The sequence below is a fragment of the Scardinius erythrophthalmus genome, assembly GCF_964197995.2.
Source record: "Scardinius erythrophthalmus genome assembly, chromosome: 16".
Classification (NCBI taxonomy): domain Eukaryota; kingdom Metazoa; phylum Chordata; class Actinopteri; order Cypriniformes; family Leuciscidae; genus Scardinius; species Scardinius erythrophthalmus.
The window spans coordinates 25,684,672-25,706,324 of NC_138236.1; the positions used below are offsets into that span (position 1 = coordinate 25,684,672).

The following is a 21,653-nucleotide window of genomic DNA, read 5'->3' on the forward strand; positions in this document are numbered from 1 at the left end:
AAATGGAAAGAACTGACTCGAATGAACGCTTCTCGCAAATCACCATCTCTAGACAGTGACTAGTTCAGAAAGAAAAATGTAATAACTGGGTGGAGTACTACATATAAGCATTTCCATGACTTTTATATTACATCAGATTTCAGCTCTTTTCCTGTGTGAACATAACATTTAGCCTAAAATAGAAATGGTGTTGTAATTTTGTAACATGAGGAAAAAAAAACATCTTGAATAATAGAAAAACTACAAAAGCAATCTGCCAAAACCTACAGATGGCCAACATTCAAAATCTGAGGCAGGAACTCAAATGAAAAAAAAAAAAAAAACTGAGTCCTGTTTGGAAATGTGCCAACTGTGTAAAGAAATAAAGAACTAACATCAAGTCTAGAAAGAAAAGGAAAAAAAGCATTCAAGTAACATCTAAAGCAAAGTTGAAGATAAAGGAAGCTAAAGAGTCCAGAGAGACTGAACTCAGGAGGAGAGACTGTTTTTGAAGCTGTCTGTGTGAATGAAGAACACAAGAATAAAGCTGAAGTACCTGATTTTAAAAGAGAATTTGAAATATCCATTTTATTGCAAGGAGGGAAAAAAAGGAAAAGTGTTGTTTTACATATCAGGAACAGATTTAAATGCAAATCTGGATTTATTATTAAATGTGTAAACCTATACAAAAAGGTTTAGGTTTAATACCCCACATTTAAAGAGTATGGTTTCCTTCAGCGTGTTAAAATTGTGTTACAATCCATGGAATAATCTCCTCTGTTGTGACGTGTCATATGAAACACACACACACACACACACAGAATGCGGTCCAAAGGTTTGTTCCTTAATCAGGCAGAAACATGACAGTTCATATCAGTTTGGTTTTGTCATAAGACTCCCCAGACCTCCTCAAACGCTGAACACATCTTGGCACAGGTGAGAGCTGCAGATAGAGGATAGTTACTGATGGACAAGGTCTTCTCTGTGTAGTCCACATTCACCTACATCAGGATTGAGGAACAGAATTTAGTATGCTGTTTAGTGATGAAAATTCACGTTTATGAAATCATTTTCTATGCATGGAGAGTATATACTCACTGCTCCATGCGCAAATGCTCCAATGACAATAGCGGCAGGTCCATCTTTAGGGACGATTGTTCTGGGACATACAGCATCTCCTGCTTTGAACGATGTGGAAAATCGGGGGCATCCAGGTGGCAGGTGGTCCGACACTGGGTTTTTAATGAGCCTCAACAAACGCTGAGAGCCATCCGCTGCTCTCACACACAACTTGTGCAGGAGCTGGACTGTAGGAGGACAAATTGTAGGAAACTAAATTTACATACAGCATTACAGGTGTTTTTTGCATTACAAGGTAACACTTTATTTTAAGGTGTTGTTACAAGTCACATGTACTTACTATAGTAATGATGGGGAACACTCCTGGGGAAAAAAAATGGGCCAAGCCCAAAATGACTAAACTAAGCTATTAATTGTCTTAACCACAAATTATTGGTTCATTACCAAAAATGTAAGCAAATTAACTACTTAAAAAGCCCCTGCTCTCTCAGCAAAACATCAGAGACGGAATGACATTTTGGCAGAATATGGGAAGTTGTGTGTGGTGTAAATAATCACAATGAAACATGGTGATGCTCCAGAGAAGTGTCTTCGAAAATCTGCTGAGAAATATAGGAGAACATTGCAGAATGGCTTGCTTCCCACAATTAAAAAGTTGTTATCTAAAGAGGAATGATCAGATATTTTTAAAAAAGACAATGCTCCTGCCCAAATTTCAAAGACAAACAAGAAATGGCTTGAGAAAAAGTCCATCAGGCTCATGTTTTGTCTTGTCAGATTCCAGATTTGAACCCTTAAGAGAATATTTGGTCTCACATTAAACAAACTAACTAGGAGACATTTTTCAACAACTCACTAACTGTTTGAAGCCATCAACACTGACTGAGTCACTGACTCTTCCTGTAAAAAGCTGTCTGCAAAAAGGCTATTCTGTGCTAAGTTACATTATCTACAGTGCCTACAGTGCAATTCTTGCTATTTCCTGACTAGTGATTAAAATGGTTAAGACCAATAAAAGACCACTAAATATTTTGCCATTTTTGGATTGATCCATTTTTCTTTTGCCCAGGAGTGTATAATAATTAACCACCATCACAGTGAAGGGGACAAGTCCCTAACAATAATTTGGAAAAATACCTTGGCCGCAGTATTTATTCATCTTTGTTCATGTTATTTAATAAAAAAATATAGCTGTTCAATGTTTGTTCATGTTAGTTCACAGTGCATTAACTAATGTTAACAAATACAACTTTTGATTTTATAATGTATGAGTAAATGCTGAAATTAACTAAGATTAATTAATGATTTAGAAGTGCAGGTCATTATTAGTTAAATCACATTTTGCCGTTTTTAACTGAAAATATGCTATCATTTACATGATGCATGTAATTCATAACTGATTCTAATGAGACAGGTAACATTTTGCGTATTCGACATATTAATAAGAGTGAATGAATGCATATATATATATATATTACTTGCAAATAATGTAAATTGATCAGCTCACAACTACAAGAACTTTTTACCTAGAATTTTTTAATTCCCTTAAATTCTTTATTTAAATAAAGACCCCCCCCACACACCAAAAGTTTGATTACAAGTAACTAACCCTATATTTAACCATATAGTAAATACATGTAGTTAATCAATATTACTCAGTTCTTATTTGTGTAATTACACTAACTACATCACCTTAAAATAGTGTAACCCGTTACAATACCGACATTACAGTCAATGTGCAAATGGAGCCTTCATGTTAATTTACCCATCAGTCCACAAAATCGTGCAAAGGTGCGAGGAATTCTCGTCTGTGGGTTGATCTCGATCAAAACATTCTTCTCAGTGTGAATGTACACTTGCAGCAGTCCAGCTCTATTCAAAGGACTGTCCAGTAACATCAGCAGGCACTGTGGGAAAGCAGATGTGACATTCAGATGACAGATGTGGGACAAATAAAAATCTCACGGCCAAAATCATCAGAAGACGGCTTGTTTTCTTCTCTTAACCTTCATAATGCATTCAAAACCTGCATACCATTTGGACACCGTGGAATGTAAGTTTTTAAAACAGTCATACCTTTTTCAACTAAAACAATATTGAACCTGATCAATAACTTCTCGCTAATGAGTAAATGTGCAAATATGTCAGTTTTGGCTGATAGTGTGATATTACCATATTATTAAATTTACGCCCTTTTAAAAAATCTTTAAAATTTGAACTGTTACATTACAACAGAAAAAACACTAATGCAAGAAAAACAAAAATTTCTGATACATATGAAATTTACAAGAATATAATCTGAGTGTGAACAGTATCAACTTGTCATGCTGCAATGTTTATCATACATATATATACAAGGGCGTAGATTTGGTTTGAACATTGGGGGGGTTGAAAAATTATTCTGCATATTTTTCATGTGATCATGGTATAAATATTGGGGGGGTTGTAATGCATAGATTTAAATATTGGGGGGGTTATCTCCCCCCTAACCCCCCCACAAACTACGCCCCTGTATATATATATATATATACATATATATATATATACATACATATATATATATATACATACATATATATATATATACATACATATATATATATATACATATATATATATATATATATACATATATATATATATATATATATATATATATATATATATATAATTCTGCTGCATAACTGACATAATTTGTAAAGCCTCGGTTGCTATGCTTTACCAAAACTATAGAATTTGTATGCATCTCCAAAAAATCGATAAAAACGAACCCCGGTGTATTATGGGGATTAATATGAGCATGGTAATATTGAAATGTTTTAGATGACGGAAACTAACAACATGAACGCGCATTTCAAACACTGGAGAGCTTTACCTGATGTGTGATATCAGGGCGAATCGTCCCAGGGTCTCTTCCACTCTTCAAAATCATACTCTTATGCTGATCACAGTTCAGCAACTCAAATGTCTTTCCAACCTGAACAGAAACACGTTCACATTTAAATGCTGAAACATATGGTTATGAAAAATATTATTATTAATGTCAAGTTAACAAACACCCGGTCCAACACTGAAGTTTATATCTCTACCGAGCCTCCTTGTCTTTTACCTTTACGGTTTCAAGAGTCGCTCCTTCTAAAACAACAACAAGACGCTTTTCCGTCATCTGATCGTGCAGACTTCTTTGGTGTTTTGCCGGTTTTGGTTCATATTCATCTAAATGCTTCAGACCACGCTTGTCTCCAGCGCGTGCAGCCATGTTGACACAGAACTACGACACATCAAATGCGTCACAACAACGCGTTTGTTCAGAGTGGCGCACGCTGATGACGGTCTCTCTACATAATTAAAAATGTCGCTGTAAAATACTACTACACTTGACCACCAATACTTAAATGACATTATGTTATTATGAAAACAATAATACATTTATAAACACAATTTTAAAAACAAAAAATACCAAGAATCATCGATTTTTGCTTGCGTCAGAATCAAAACAAACCCTGAACTTTCATGATGGCTACACCCGAAAAGAACACATTCCAAAACACAATTCTACGTTTCTTTCAAATATAAGTTGCACATATAAGAGTGACATTTATGATACATTACGACTCCAGACCTCAAACTGTATTACACTAGAGAGAGTACAGGTACATTCATCATTAATAAATTGAATTGCTTTTACGAGGTGAGAGCACTCTCCTTCCTTTCTAAAACTTAACATAGTTTTGTTGTAACCAGTTTAACAGTAAGACCATAGTTACCACATATTAAACCAGTGTAACTTTATAAACAAACTAAGAAATACTGCCACAGGTGTTGTAAAAAAAAAAAATACATGAGATTTCCTCCCCCCATAATATATTATTTTGCATGAATTCCCCCAAAATTCTTTAAAAGCACGGTACATTTTCAAAGTGTTATGAGAGATCATATCCACCAAGCAGCTTTTAACTGTTTATCATACTGTACATCACTTATCAAATGAGATTACATTGCCTAAATGTATATGTGACATTTTTATACTTATCCAGTGAATATAAAAAAGTTAGTGATCTCTGGAATGACTTTCTCCTATTTTCACTAAACAATGAGCAGCTCCAATGGTTCAATAGTCCCAAACTAGCTCCAACAGGTCTCACTGGAGGTGTTCCTCCCAGATTCAGTGCAGCGTTCGACTCTGGCACATCTCATGAGGAGAACTCTGAGATGTATTCAGGCAGGTCAGCAGTTTGGGGCAGAAGCCTGAGTTCGAACACAGGACTGTCACCAGGAATGAAGGTTCAAAGGGCATGAACTCACGGTAGGGGTCAGCGTCACACGTTACCTGTAACATTTGATTTGAATGTTTGATTAGCACACATGCTTGAGTGTCTATGTAATTCTCTTTGAGATGTTCTCTGTACCTTAGTATAGGATGAGAGGAACAGGTGAATGTAAGAGAGACCTGATAGAGATGAGTCCGTTGGATGTCTTGTGAAACTTATCTTATAAGCCTGTAAGGAACAAATATGGAATATAAAAGGTTGACAAAGACAAATGTTGGGTTACCAGAGCACATGTCCCAACGTTCCCTGTTAGCTGGGCAGAAACAAAGAAATAATTTAATTTTTGCACAGTATAAATTGGGTCTTTGAATAAGAAACTATTTAAGATGCCTGTTAATTTTTAGTATGGGGTGATCATATTTGGGGGTCTGTGACATCTAAACGATAGAAAACCCCTAGACTACAGTGAGTTAACTTACATCCAGTGCCACCAGTAGTGCAGAGTACTGGACCCAAACCTCCTGCTGTTTAGACGGGGGGAGGGAGAATGTGCCAGCCTGTCCCGGATCCTTGATCACACTCAGATAATGAGACCACACGCACATACTCTCTGACTCTGGATTGTTGGCCTGTGTGTGGACTAGTGATGAGAAACATAGAAGGGGATTAAAAACACTCAAAAACACATCGCATATGCATATTCATATTGAAATCCATACCGACTTACTATCAGGAAGCAGAAGGTGGAGAAGATCTTTAGCCATCAGAAATCCCAGTGTCCCATAATTCAGTGCCCTAGAGAATATTGTAATTTATACCATGGTCTGTCTGAATACTTGATTCTGATTGGCTGAAAGGTGTGCAATAAGTAAGGCTTAATGCTCGACGAGGTGTCCATTGTCAGGTATTAATGGATGACGGCGGGGCATGAACCGTCCGACGCGCAGCGGAGGACAGTTGCCTCCGCCAAAGTCCATTAATACCTGACAATGGACACCTCGAAGGGCATGAACCCGCTTATACCATGGTCACTTGCCAAATAACACATTTTTAAAACATTAGTTTATATTTTAATTAGTTTTACGATCAAAATCTAAAGTTTTTACAAACAATAACTTGGTTTCCCTGGTTACGCCTGACGGTTTATTTACTAGAGGTGTTTCTCAATGTCAAGGATACTTCCTTGGCAGGACTGGTCCTTCCAAGTCACTTCCTTCAGAGGCTAGGCGAGGCTCCTCTTTAGCATTCGGAGAACACGTAAATGGAACAGGCTAGCAAGTGCACGTCAGTGCGTCATTACGTCAGTGAAAATGAAAAACAGAGCGTTGCTATGGACGCAGTTCTGTTCACTCAGGCAATATAATCGTTTTAAAATCAATAAACTCCTTTTTAATCATATTGATTATTTGACTGTCAAGTGTGTTTAAACAGTGCGGTCAATTTGACCCATAACATAATGGATGTAATTATTTTTTAAAACAAATGTTTGGTAACGTAAATATATTTACATTTGAAAGCATATTGACCCGTTAACGCTCCGACTCCGTTAACGTCTAACATTTTGAATTTTTTGAACAAGATAGCAAAACTCCGCGCATAGGATTGTGGGTGATTTGAGAGCGCTAAGAGCGCGAAGGCTACACATATGCATCCTTTCCTTTATATGGGATATTTTTCGAACGAAGGACTCAGTCCTTGGTGGAAATTCTGAGGATCCTCGACATTGGAACAGTCCTTCGACGGATGTATATGACGTAGCATCCTCGAAATTCTGGCTTCCGAGGATCCTTCCTTGACATTGAGAAACGCCTTAGGTGTCCTCTATCACTTTTTAATGGACACCCTGCAGCCAATTAGAATCGAGTATTCACCCAGACCATGGTATAATACTGTTTAATGCACAGGTAGTTCCAAGTCAGTTAAATCACTGATCTTGTTAACGCTTTTCTTGCAGTAAATCGCACACACGCGATACGTCACACATGGAAACAGGAGCACAGAAACTTGTTGTCAATGTCGCTGTTTTTGAAGTAATTAAATTACAGGTAATTCACACGCACATCTCTCTCTCTCTCTCTCTCTCTCTCTCGATCGATAGGTTAATTAATTCAAATAAATGTTAGAATTCAATTTTCAAAAAATTATTTGCCTCCACGTCGTGCATTAAAATCGTTTAAAGCACAGCTAGCTGACGATTATTCCTTATGTAAACATTTGTATCTAACTTTCATACATTCATATTTATGCATCATACATCTTCATCATATAAAAACTAGAATGGAGTGGAGAATGAGGAATAATCAGAGTAACATTACACAATAACATATTAACATTTTACTAACAGCGGTGCAAAGTATATCAGGATATACCCAAGTTAATATTTTTACAGTTGAATGAATATTTCTGTGCTTATGTTGTAAGAAGATACCTGGGATATGAGGAATGGAAGAAAGGCAAAACAAACATTCCAACAGGGATGATGATGTCATTACCAGAGATGGATGGAGTGATAGACAAACTATAGGAGAGGAAAGACAGAAATGTAAAATGGATGATGATGGCATAAATTGAATATTCACCCTAACTATTTTCAAAACGCATGCAGTTAATCAATGCACGTGTTTCACTTTTCAAACAAAACCTTTAATCAAAATGTCACTGCCAGTGAAATGACAGACTTTTCCAATCATTTAGTCCGCTTAAACGCTCTGTTTTTCATGGCAACGGTGTGTTATACTTTGCAGCGGTCTGTTATCAAGAAATAACAGACTCCATTCTACATTGGAATTCAACCAAGCCATGTAATAACTCGAAAAAATCCAAAGACTATTTTTCTCTTATTTGACACTGTGACAAAACGTTACCTTAAATTTCATTGCTAATATGCGAGCACTCACCCTTCAGCCTGTGTGCCGTGTGAGAGCAGTCTGTACCTGCTCTTCTGCTCCAGCACCAGCATCTGCAGGTAGTTGGAGAAAAAATCCTCCTCTTTCAAAACCACCTAGTGCAAAGAGGAGCAGAAACACAGCGAATGAAGAATATTTCATTCACTCATCCCGACTAAACTGCTTGTTCATTTATTCATCTTCAAATGAAGCTACCTCTGCATAGAGATGGTTGAGTTCTGTATGATTGAGATTATTAGTTTTAGTGGAGAGTCTTGGATTAAGAGATTTTATCTGAAAAACACACAAGATTATCAGAACAAAATCCATCCGCAGTTTAATTTTGTACATGATTCACAACATACCTTATTCAAAATTAAGTCTGATGAGTTGTTGTCCCTCCAGCTCAGATCTGTTAGTTTCTTCTTGAGGGATGAATAAACATCATGAATCAACTCTTCAGCCTGGCAGAGAGAGAAAAACAATTGCGTTATTGCTCTATTAAATACATGTTCATGCATAATCAATCCTTTATTTGTTCATTTGGTCGAACCAGACCTCTTTCTGTGCATGTCGTTCTCTAATTGCGTGACTGAGTAAGGCGTCAAATCCTCGCTCTGTCTGCTGAACACATCGCCACCAGCGTGGCATCTCCTAAAATCACAGACAGTATAAGCGAATGAAATATATAATGCAGTCTGAACTGCTTCACTTCACACAAATAGGCTTTGTGGGGAATGAATCCAATGCCGACCCACCTCCTGAGTGTCTCCAGTCACAATGGAAAAGTTTCTCATTGTTTGGAAGAACCTCGAGTCCAGCGCAGGTATGAGTGTTTGCAAAAGACTAAAGATCATGTATGTGTGAAGAGGGATGCTGCAGATTTATACACAGGCACAAACGGAGAAACAAAACATTTGTATCGTTCATCAAAATCTATCAAATTTTAAGAAACCATGCCAAAAAGTGACTTACGTGCCCATTATCTCTTGCTTGACTCGCCATTGGCTGATTGTCTGGGACATGTGGATAATGTATGGGAGATTGTGGACTAAAACAATATCTGATTGGCTGATAGGAAGAGGCTGAAACATGGCTTGTAGGCAAGCAAGCCAATCAATGGCTGGAGCCAGAGTCTGTGAGGGACAGGAAAAACAGCGTCAGTTACATACATTATTTGGGTTAATGACATGATGTTAATTTTTTGTTGGAGTTGATCCAACTCAACTGCCCTGATATTATAATGAAGAAAAAAGCCTACTTAAAAAAGGATGGAATACTTAAAAGGAAAACCTTATTATGTAGTTTGGCATACACTTGTATTATTATTTCTTTGAGAAAATAACAATTAATCAAATCTCACTGCTTATTAATATTATTTTTAAGTGTCCACCAAATCCAAGTCATGTGGTCAGCTAAATCATAGGTGCAGTTGTCATTAACTAAAACTGGAATAAAATGCATGAAAGCATTTCAATTGAAAGCGATTAATTTTTTTTACAAAAGCACGTAACAAATTTAACAAATAACTATTTACAAAAACTTAAACTGAAAATTTAAAAATAAAATCCAATTCAAAATATTAATAAATACTATAATAGTATATAAATAATAATAAAATAACATTGTCAACATGCAGAAATATAGTTGTACTGTAATATAGAGCTACTGCACAAAATGGTTAATTAATATAATTAAAATAATTTATGAGATTTGTTCAAAAAAAATCTTTTCACCTTTTATTATTTAAAATGATTATTTAAAGACATTTTCGAAAATAATAAGACTTGCATACATGTATGTAAGAAAATACTTTATACTTTTTATATCACATGACATCACGAGTCATTAAATGTTAGTTTTCTTGAGAAATAAAACAATAATAATAAAGTATTTCCAAAACCATATGAAACAAATATGAATACAAAGAGAACATCTCTTAGAATGTGGCACGTTTGTTATAGCCTGTTAACTGTCAGTGTAGGGCACACATGGAATGCTTTTTATTGCTTTTTCCCCCATGACATATTATAGTAATAACTATAAATTAGGTATTATTCCAAAGCTTAAACACTCAAAATTGATTCTGTGAAAACAGTTTTGAAATTGGACATTGCATTATTGTGGAAACGGTTTGCACACCACCATTGTGGTCAAGAGAAACAGGCTTAGTCATTATCAACCAGACTTTGTAATGCAAAAACAAGCTCATAGACAAAGGAGAGCAAACCAGCTGCAGTGACACTGTGAACTGAACAAAAGCTATTGGTTTCTGGAAGAACTGACACTTTAAAATCTGAACACGGTATTTCCAGTATTTCTCCCCCATCTCCTCTAGACATGAATTGCTTTCTCAGAAGTATTTTAAATTTTTCCGATCCGGGCCAAGATCCGGCCCACATCTGGTACTGTGGATTCCACGTGTACCACATGTGGGCCGACACTATGACACTATGTTGCTGTCTGTGAAACCTTGGTTAAACCAAACAACTTGGTTAGACATATGCCATATGCCATTTTCTAGCAATTTTAGACTCCAAATTATTTTGGTAAATGTTCAGTACATTTGCTTCACAGTAAATTTCTATAACTACACTTTCATTTTTTAAAGTGCTTTCACTTCTGCAATAATCTGCTGAGTGTCTTCTTTAAGAAGAGATCAACCTTAGGTCTTTAAGTTCAGATCTATGCTAAAAAAAAGGGGGGGGGGTGTGACAGTTAACAGGTAAAACAATTTATTTTAATTAATTTTTTTGGATTTTCCCTTTCTCTTATTTGTTATTGACCCATTTATACACAGTATGTCAGACAGGAAATCCAAATTACGCACAAACACACAGACCTGTAGCTCGTGGATGGTAATTCTGTGGTAGAGTAACTTCTGACTGAGGCGGTAGCGTAGAGGGAACGTGGCCACAGCGAGAGTTGTGGACAGAGATATGTAAAGACCACAGTGCTGAGTGGTTTTATTGGAGGGAACACCCAAGAGAGCCAAATACTGACCACAGGACAGAAAGAATGGACGCAAATACTGAGAAAGAGGAGCAGAGACAGACAACAAAAGAGATGTTACCAAAATATAAAAGAAGCCTGTATAATAATGTTTTATGGGCATTAGCCACACTAGTTATGTGTAAAATCTGGTGCTAAGCTAAAAATAAAATACCTACCCGGGTACTAGCTTTGGATTTGTGTGTGGTGTTGTTCCAGTCAATAGGGAACTGAAAATGAGGCTCATCAATCTATGGAAATGTAATCAGACATTTTTAAACAACATAGAGGACAAAACAATCTGATAAACAAAGAAAATGTACCAAAATATTGAGCATTTATGTGAGGGGTGTAATACAAATCACTGCCCAAAACTATATAAAACTACATAAACACTTAATAATTGTTTTGATAGCATTTAATTTTTTAGATTCAGAATATATATCAATATGCTATTATTGTAGAAATTTGGCAAATTGCTGTCTAGTTCAGTTTAGTATTATGTTTGGTTTTGAACTTGAGTTTAAAGGGGTCATGAATTGAGAAATAAATTTTTCCTTTCGACATTGTACTATAAAAACATCCTGTAAGTTTCAGAACTCAAAACTTCCCTGTTAGTCCAAAAACAGCTTTTATTGAATCCAAGCTCAGAAAACGACTCGTTTGGGATTTTGTAACATTATGACATAATAGTGCGACGAAAGAATACCTCTGCAGAATCAGATCAACGCCTACTTCTACATCATCGTGTCTTTGGCCCCGCCCACTGGCGTTTTAGTGAGATCACGAGGAGAGAAGAGCGATACAGGGTCACTGGACTAAAAATAACATTACCTTCCAAAGGATCCTAATGCTAGGAAAGTGGTTATTTATTTTCAACTATGTGAATGTCTCAGTAGAGCATTATTTGTTTGTTCGGTACATTTCACTGTGGATTATTTGGTAAATCAGTCACAATTTCAGCGCAGGCTTTGCAGACTTTCACTGTAAGACATAGACCCGACAGTAGTGCCACAACATGCAAGCAACCGTGTTAATTCTAATGCCTAATATATGCATTAGAATTATATATATATTATATATATATTTCCGATATGATTCATGTACTGATGTTCTTTGTCTCAAAATCGTTTATTGCTGTTTATGCATCAGTGACTGAATGATCAACTTCACATGGTTTCTCTTAGTAGCATTTAAATCTGTTATTTAAACTGTGATTAAATTATATACAGAAAGCAATCAAAGAACCCTCCCTTTATAATCACTGGAGCTGTCAATCAAACAGTGCGAGTTTATCCGTGACTGAGTTCTGGACTTGCGCCAAAACTCCCATTATAATAAATGACTTATTCTACACTGCACAATTAATCTCTTGTTTACATTGTGTTTGCACTATTAATTATGATGAAAGCATTTGTAAGAGTGCAGAAATCCAGTTGCAAAGATGAGATCACTGCATTCATGCACTCAACAGAAATGTCTGTCATCGGCTACAACAATGCTTATCGCTGCAACCTTTCATGCCTTTCATAATAATCAACACTATAATCAACACTTTTCACGATTAGTTCATCTTGACAGCTGTAATTGTAAAAACATAGTAAAAGTTTTTGAAAGAGTTCCACATGTAATATTTCGGTAACACTTTAGTTTAGGGTCCAATTCTCACTATTAACTAGTTGCTTATTGGCATGCATATTACTAGGATATTGTCTGTTTATTAGTACTTATAAAGCACATATTAATGCCTTATTCTGCATGACCATATTCTACATCCCTAAATCATACCCAAAACCCAAATTTAACAACTATCTTACTAATTATTGATAAGCAGTAATTAGAAGTTTACTGAGGCAAAAGTCATATTTAATAGTTAGTTAATAGTAAGAACAGGACCCTAAACAAATATTTCATACGCAAAGATATTAGCCAATCACAGCGGTGGGCGTTTACACTGAAATCTCACAACAGACATGCCCCTTCAAACAGCTTTCAAATCAGAGGGCAAAAATCAGGGTAGAAAATGACCATTTATTTCAAAATTATTAAAATTCTTGATGTAAAAATTATACTAACATTATAGGTTCACCTCAGGAAACATAAAATAACAGAACATTCACATCAGAGGGCTAAAATCGCGGTAGAAAATAACCATTTTGATGTAAAAATTATACTAACATTATAATGTATACATAGCTCATGACCACTTAACAGTTTTGAAAAGAGTATGCACTGGACGTTTTTTGCTCCAAACACACGATCGGTAACTAAATATTGAAATTATACAATCTAATTTAAATAAAAAACAACTGCTAATGCTACCTGTGTAGCATCTTCGTTTGGATTGTGATTAAATTCAGTGGTTGCCTCTAATTTCAAATGGCTGCAGATATTTTTTATCTAAGGTCAGTTTGGCCTGTTATAGAGCAAATATGTAACAAATAAATGGGAAGGCAACCGTTATCGGAATCGGCCAATTTGCTCGTAAAATAAATTGGAATCAGCAATTAAAAAAAATCACGATCAGTGCATCCCTAGAGAATGTAAACATGCAAATTGGCCTGTAGGTACATATGTGTTGGTGGTGGTTGTGTCTGAGTGAGAAAGTAATGAATGTCATTTGAAAGATGTAGCCTAGTCAGTGAAAACATTTTGTTCCTAAGGAATGGAATGAATGAATGAATTTACAAAAAAAATGTACATTAGTATTAGTGATCACCTGTATGTAGTGTTGATTGGAGGCATTTTGCTCTTCACCAGAGTCTGGCCCTACATACACACTGAAGAAAGGAAATGTGGAGTACTGGCTCATCAGCAGGGTGAGGGTGGTGTTAAAATCTGTCTGATTCCATTCACCTGATACAGCCCAGCCACCTAACTATACACACACAGAGAGAGAGGGAGAGAGAGAGAGAGAGAGAGAGAGAGAGAGAGAGAGAGAGAGAGAGAGAGAGAGAGAGAGAGAGAGAGAGAGAGAGAGAGAGAGAGAGAGAGAGAGAGAGAGAGAGAGAGAGAAAACAGCACTGGAGCAAAATACATGATGCAACATAAGAGTACTTTTTATTTTTTACTTTCTTTTATCCTAAAAAGTGTGTGTACCTGCTGGAGTAGTTTGAGGAAGGGTTCTGAACCCACTTTCTCTGGAGATTCTGCATCCATGCAGGTCCTGAAGAACTTCTTTGCTTTCTGTTCTGCAGCACTCATAGAAACACCCTCCTCAGGAGACTCTGATCACACAGATGAAACTGAATTTGACACATGTGGCATTATTATGCCCAGTACACACTGTACGATTTTGGCCTGTCCCAGTCGAAAGATGACCAATCATGGCGATTTCTGTGGTTGTGGTCCTACGCCGTACAGTGAGAGAGGCTCAAAGACGGCTGTAATCAAGGTCTTGCGACCAAAGTTTGCCTGCGATAATTTTCTGACTGTCAGAGATTTAGCATGATCATCGTGTTGCTGCAACGACCTACGTCTACTGACTACCCAGCTAACAGTACGTTGTTATGGGTGTGCGGGTTGAACATTCGAGTAGCTTTCTTTCAAACCCTGGAGCGGCGCAGAGTTGCCATGGAAACGGCGCAGCAAACACAACTTACAACAAGCAAACTCCCTCTCTTGCTGTTGTTTTCACTGCTTTCAGGTGAGTTTAGTCTCTAAAATCACACACATAATACACACAACTGTTCCTGACACTTTTCTTACGTGTTATTGACACACATCTGTTGAATATTTACTTTATAGAAATGGTTTAGTGTCTTCGAAAAAGTCTGTTATCATCTCAACCGTTTTCAGAAGAGGTAAAGTTAGCTACGTTAACTTTAGGCTAACCTAAGCTCTTGTTTATAAAAGTTTGGGTTTTTAACCTCAATTGGTCCTTGGGGTCTATATGACCCCAAGCGACTTTTCTTTAATAAAAAAAAATGGTTCCCTTCATCTCAGTGGAATAAAATTTGGTGACTTTTCCTACATTATCTATCTATACACACAGAAAAAAACTGGGCTTGATTCGGTCGTTCTAAAGGTATGTAAAAAAAAAAGTCACAAATCTGTCCCTTGGGGTCAATATGACCCCACATTGAAATGAATGGGAAAATCGAAGAAAAAATGTTTTTTATTTTTCATTTGTCAAAAAAAAGATATAAATCCAGAATAAATCTGAAAATTTCAATACCACAATGAAGTCCTGGTACTAGAGCACAAATGAAATGTGGAACAAACATGACCACTTGCACACACACATGTTCGCACACACAAACACACACACAGGTCTGACTCCAAAAGAAAGCATTTTTATAGAAATTGACAAATAAAATCAATAATTCCAGCATAAATCTGAAAATTCTCACACATAAATGAAGGCCTGGTACTAGAGCACTAATGTAATGTGGAATGAACATTATCACAGACACATATGCGCCCACACAGACACAGACACAAATACACACATAGACAGAGAAAGGGTGTGACTGCAATAGAGAGCATTTTTACTGAAATTGTGAAATAAAATCAATAATTTCTGCATAAATCTAAAAAATTTCACACATAAATGAAGGTATGGTATGAGAGCACAAATGCAACGTGGAAAGAACATGACTACACACAGATCAAATACACATAGAGAGACAAACAATTAAGATATTATTGCAAATTTATATAGCATTATTGCAATAATAAGACACTTCAAAAGACCTCAAACAACAACAAAAAAATTCTAAACTTTTTAAAATACATTAAATCAGTATTTTGTCAATGTTTAAATATGTAATTCATAAAAAAGCTATTATAAGAGCATTAAGTCACATCCAGAAAAATGAATGGATCTCTATGGGGCCTCTGCTGGAAGTATATGGTAATTACACTTTGTGGCTAAAACTATATTAGCTACAAAAAAACATCTAACCAGCAGATGGCAGAATTATGCATCTAACACCTAGATCAATATCCAGAAACAACTCATAGTTTAATTTGATCATCATTAATGTGTTTTTTTCATAAAAAAAAAAACTATATTTCATATGTATGCTAATGGTGTAGTTGAGGAATTTTGCAGTAAATAGGTAAAAAAGTACTTCATATCCCCCAAAACACAGCATTAATGAATAGATGAGAAGTAAACAAAAAAAAAAACATATATTATTTGTATAATTAAAAATGTATATTTTTTGTCCAATTTCTCTATCAATTGTTGGGGTCATATAGACCCCAAAGACCAGATTTGTAAACCGGAAACGAAGACCTTATGAGGGTTAATCTCATATTTGTGTTGATGAGAGGTTGTTATAGTTTTGTAAAGGTTTTGCTGGCAGTTGAATGGGTGATTGGAAGTTGACTAATTTAACAAACTGATATTTAAAGGGATGGTTCGAGTAAAATCAACCTAACTTAGGGTCCTTTGCACCATGACCTCGAGCCAAACACCCCATTTAACTTACTTAAATAACACTTGCCTGACAGCTCATGCTACTCCTAACCCGGACACCGATGTCACTTCACTGAGTTAAGAAAAGCACGTAAAATTCCTGACAGAAAGCGATGGATAAGGGTGTAAGTTCCAGGAATGCACTAATATTTATGCACAATAATTCGTCGTTACACTACACATCCTTATGCATCGCTTTCTGTAAGGACTTTTACGGGCTTTTCTCAACTCAGTGAAGTGACATCGGTGTCCGGGTCAAAATAACCCCTCTACAACAGAGGGGAAGCTCCAGGATTTCAACAATTCTGAGGGAAGTTGTTGACAGAGAAGTAGGAAACACAGGTGAACTGAGGAAGCTTATTAAATAACTTCATATCCATTTCCCCCCACAATATTTGTTGATATATCACCATACATCTGTTTTTTTTCTTCTTTTTCTTTTCTCAAATGTTTTATTTTATTCATTTCATTTATTTTAAGAAGGCTTTGACATCCGAATGTAAGTGAAGCTATATGAGCAATATTAAAACAATAAGTAAACCTAAAAACATAAATTCTGTTATCCTAAGAAATTATTTTCTGCGTATTCTTCTTTCTCTTTTCTGCATTTCACCTCTGCTGTAGCTTCTTTCCTTTTAATAAACCTGGCATGCTAAATATTGTTGGCTCTTTGACAAATTGTTTGTTATGTTGATACCTCCATGCTGATGCCCTGCACCGTAGCAGAGTTTGGTGTTGGTACAAATTTGTATGTCTTTGAAAGAAGTCTCTAATGCTAACCAAGACTGCATTTATTTGATTAAAAATACAGTAAAAACAATAATATTGTTAAATAAAATTAACATTTAAAAATAACTGTTTTCTATGTGAATATATTGTAAAATGCAATTTATTCCTGTGATCAATGCTGAATTTTCAGCATCATTACTCAAGTCTTCCGTGTCACGTTATCCTTCAGAAATCATTCTAATATGATGATTTGATCATTTTTTCTGATTATTATCTACGTTGAAAACAGTTCAAACTGCTTCATGTTTTTATGTACACTACAATTCAAATGTTAGGGGTCAGTAAGATTTTGGAAGACATTAATAGCAAGAATGGATTAAATTGATCAAAAATTGATCAAAGAATCCTGAAAACGGCATCATGGTTTACACAAAAATCTTAAGCAGCACAACTGGTTTCAACACTGATAATAATCAGAAATGTTTCTTGAGCAGCAAATCATCATATTAGAATGATTTCTGAAGGATCATGTGACACTGAAGACTGGAGTAATGATGCTGAAAATTCAGCTTTGATCACAGGAATAAATTACATTTTAAAATACATTAAAACAGAAAACAGCTATTTTACATTTTAATGATATTCACAATATTACTGTTTTTACTGTACTTTCGATAAAATAAATGAAGCCTGGGTGAGCATAAATGACTTCTTTCAAAAGCATTACAAGCCGTAGATTAGCAACATTAATAAAGTGCTCCTCTGTTTTAGCTGCCTAAAAAAGACAATGAGGTGACAGTGCAGCTCAAGATAAGGAAGAGGAGGAGGAGGAATACGTAAGTTAGACAATTTTCTTATTCCCTTCTAACAAAAAACTATAAACCTGACTAACTGGCTTCCAGTTTGCAAAGATCCCTCCTCCTCTGCTTGCCTCAGAAGACCCTCCGCTGGTGGGGTAAGAAAAAGACTCTCCCTCTTCTCCCACAGCTCTCCATCATCTCCCTCTGCCTCCTCAACACTGTCTGAAAGAGTGTTTTCCACAGCTCGGACACAGTCAGGCATGAGAGATCTCAGATTCTCTCTGAGAAAGTCATCATGCTGATTTTCTTGAACTAAAAACTCTTGATATTTGGGTGGGCGAAATAATACAGGAGAGATGCTAGAAATCTATATTGTTACTCTTTATGAATGATATTTTTTTATTTGTTAGCTTCAGAGAAGCTCAAGGACTATAGATTTTTGGTAATTGTCGCATTGGTTAGGTTTAGCTACTGGTAGTGAAGCGATGAAGCACATCACTACCAGACATTTGTAGCAGATGCCTCACAGGACACTCAGGAACAATTGAACCTATTTCTGCAAATAAAATTAATAATAAAGAAACTGCTGAATTTTTAAGGTCTTTATTGTTTTTCCGCCAAATTATAGAGAGTAGTATCAATAAGAGTATTGATAAGTATCAGTGGTAAAATCATTTATATAACTAAACCCATCCCTAATGATAAGACACTTTTTTCAATAAAAATAATAAAACATTTTAATAGTTGGTTACATTATTCATTGATTATGTGTTTAGGTTGATTAATTGACTTGTTAACACTTTACACATGGTTAAAAAATGGTTAATGTTCCAAATAGTTTGTTTCTGACGACACAAACTACATTGTAACCAATCAGGTCCATGTGTGATCATCAACAAGTGGATCTCTGAGCTGGTGTGAGTGAGTGTAATTTGCATATTCATAGAACCGCGTATACTAAGTGAGGCAAGGGTGTAGAGTTATATTCAAGCTATTTTAAGGCATGAAGACATTTTTTTTTTTTTAGTGATCAAAGATGAGTTTTAAGGGATAAAATTATTTACTATAGGGGGACTTTAACTTTTGAGAGATGAACTAAGGAATTGGAGCAATTTACAGGCTTTTGCAGGTAATCCATTAGTTTTTACGAATTGTTTAAAAAATGCACTTACTGGTTTGTAAATGTTAAGGATGATTCAAGAAATGTACCAAAGCGACTGAGAAAAACGGTAAGACAAACTTTGTATGTTGACAAAGTCTTGATAATTAAAAAAGCGCAAGTGAATGAAATATAGACAAAATGGTAGATAGAATGATTGATTGACTGACAGAATGATAGATAGATTTAACTTAAACCCGCCACAGATGGTTTGCTGATTTACCTGGTTTCATCTGTTCTTCAGTTTAAGTTGGTGCCCCAGACTGATAGAAAATTTAAATTCAATCAATTTTTTAAAAATTCATCTTATTGATCTTGACTGATTCAGTCCTTCTAGCATGTTTCTTCTAATGTTCAATCAAAATGTCATCACTCAATCTTCCTTTGAAATGACAGAGCCTCCATTCAATCAATAACCAATGTATAGATCCAAGTCTAGCTGGTCTCTCTGTTTGATCAGGTGATTAGTGCCCAAAACCCTTTAAAACTGACCGGTTTGACTGACTAGAAGACCAGAAAACCAGCTTAGGCTCAGGAAGTTAGACAGATAGAAGCAGAAGTGAAAACTGAAGACACTATGAAACCATTTCATTGGTTCTGTTTTATGTACAAAAGACATAGTGGACTTTCACTCACCTAGTATTTCTTTAATGGCTTTCAGTAAAGCAGTCTGTCTGTCTGGAAATTTATTTAGCCATCCATCACTTTTTCCTTCAACATCTGGCTCTCTTCTCATTCTCACTAGTCCCCTTGTCCTCACTTGTCTTTTTTTCTCCAGTTCTCCATTGTCTTCATTGGAGGACCCCTTGATTCTCTGTCTCTCCTTGTTGGTGGAAGATCCACTTGCTCCACAGGCAAATAGGAAGTAGTCGCAGGGGTGAGAAAAAGGATCCATTGCAACAGAAAAATGCTCTGATGCTTTTAGACAGGCGGGAGAAAGGCAAGGAGGAGCAGCTGAAAAACAAGAGATAGAAATCACAACCTCTGTTACCAATGATATTAAACTATACCAGAATAAGGCCTAGTTCCTAGGTTTGTACCTGATTTCAATTGTGATTCCTTTTGCAGGTGGGAATAGATGCTCAAACCCAGGGTAGTTGCGAAGAGAGAGAAGGCAAAGAGAACTAATAAGCACCAGCGGAACTTATTGCAGCCCACTGGATTTGGCTCATCAGAACGAGGCTGTTCCTCTGGTGTTGTGACCATTTCCTGTGGGTACATTTTGAGATGAACATGAAAATGTCAGTTCAAAAATGTCAAGTTAAAAGCACAATTGGGAAAAGTTGGAATGCATAACTCATTGACTTTATGATGGATTGAAATTACATTAGCAGTCAATCATCCAACCACAATGAGAGCAAGTCCAGGGAATGTTCACTAAAGAACAATGAAAATTAATACAATTGTCTTTTGACAAATTGCTAGATTTATCTCTCATTTGAAAATTTATTAATTAGTTGATGTAAATTTTAGAATATAAAATAGATATAAAATAAGATATTTTAGGAATAAAGTCAGAAGTCTGGCATGGGCTTAATTGGTAATTTGGCACCATTTAAGCCCGCATGTGTTCCAAATTAGCCAACATCATCTTCGATTCACATAATATAAAAATTAATTGATTTTAAAGAAGTAAAACATCAATATATTTATTCAGTGACAGGGAAGTATTAAAAAAAAATCCTTTTGCTAATGTTTGATTAGAGCCCTGGGTGGGATGGGTAGGTGTTAGTGGCCAGTGGTCTGGAACCTTAAGTCCGATTGACTGGAGTTGTAGCTGGAGTCAAGCTGGAAGTTTGACCGGGTGTATCTCGGGAGCCAAGCTGAGTTGGGGCTCCATACTCTGGACGCCGGGAGTCTGGAGCCTTAAGTCGGTATATTTACAATATATTTAATATTGTAAATATACTGTGGACTAAGTATCATAGTAATTTTAATTTTGCCCACATTGAGAAATGTAAAGTCTTTTTCATTCAAGGTTAGCTTGTGTTGGCTATAGTTTGTTTTGTGGCACTGACATTTAAGCCCATCTTAAAAAAAAAAAATGAAAATAATCTTCTCTACAAAACAATTTATTATGTATTTATTTGTAAATTAATTTAAAATGAATCAAAAAACATTTATTGTTTGCAGGTCACTGCTTAATTCTTTGGCAGTCTAGCCTTTCTGTAAGGCTAATGGTCTGACCTAGAGATTAGCTTTGAACGCAAGCTAATAAAACTCATCTTTCCATTTAAAGGAAAATTATATTATTGATACTATTTGTTCATACACAAAAAACAATACATTTATTTCTTAATTGACATAATATCAATGTAGTTACCAAAGAAATGG

At 35.8% G+C, this 21,653-nt stretch overlaps 2 protein-coding genes across 2 annotated transcripts in view; both read right to left on the reverse strand.

Annotated features, from left to right (window-relative positions):
* On the reverse strand, positions 1 to 4,838 carry emg1 (EMG1 N1-specific pseudouridine methyltransferase). The gene is made up of 5 exons (XM_081388355.1): positions 4,169 to 4,838; positions 3,935 to 4,036; positions 2,825 to 2,966; positions 1,078 to 1,286; positions 1 to 980 (listed from the first exon to the last, which is right to left on the reverse strand). The coding sequence occupies exons 1-5, from the start codon at positions 4,316 to 4,318 to the stop codon at positions 867 to 869; spliced, it is 717 nt and encodes a 238-aa protein (XP_081244481.1). The 5' UTR covers positions 4,319 to 4,838; the 3' UTR covers positions 1 to 866.
* The window catches only part of kel (Kell metallo-endopeptidase (Kell blood group)), a 25,498-nt gene continuing 8,293 nt past the window's right edge, over positions 4,449 to 21,653 (reverse strand). The window contains exons 2-18 of the mRNA XM_081388351.1: positions 20,360 to 20,528; positions 19,956 to 20,273; positions 14,306 to 14,433; positions 13,926 to 14,084; positions 11,386 to 11,457; positions 11,058 to 11,246; positions 9,191 to 9,351; positions 8,974 to 9,091; positions 8,774 to 8,869; positions 8,581 to 8,679; positions 8,432 to 8,509; positions 8,228 to 8,331; positions 7,759 to 7,848; positions 6,058 to 6,125; positions 5,810 to 5,970; positions 5,469 to 5,558; positions 4,449 to 5,389 (exon numbers count right to left, since the gene is read on the reverse strand). Of these exons, the coding sequence (XP_081244477.1) occupies positions 5,225 to 5,389; positions 5,469 to 5,558; positions 5,810 to 5,970; positions 6,058 to 6,125; positions 7,759 to 7,848; positions 8,228 to 8,331; positions 8,432 to 8,509; positions 8,581 to 8,679; positions 8,774 to 8,869; positions 8,974 to 9,091; positions 9,191 to 9,351; positions 11,058 to 11,246; positions 11,386 to 11,457; positions 13,926 to 14,084; positions 14,306 to 14,433; positions 19,956 to 20,273; positions 20,360 to 20,528 (2,265 nt within the window). The 3' untranslated portion in view covers positions 4,449 to 5,224. The remainder of the gene's footprint in view (positions 5,390 to 5,468; positions 5,559 to 5,809; positions 5,971 to 6,057; positions 6,126 to 7,758; positions 7,849 to 8,227; positions 8,332 to 8,431; positions 8,510 to 8,580; positions 8,680 to 8,773; positions 8,870 to 8,973; positions 9,092 to 9,190; positions 9,352 to 11,057; positions 11,247 to 11,385; positions 11,458 to 13,925; positions 14,085 to 14,305; positions 14,434 to 19,955; positions 20,274 to 20,359; positions 20,529 to 21,653) is intronic.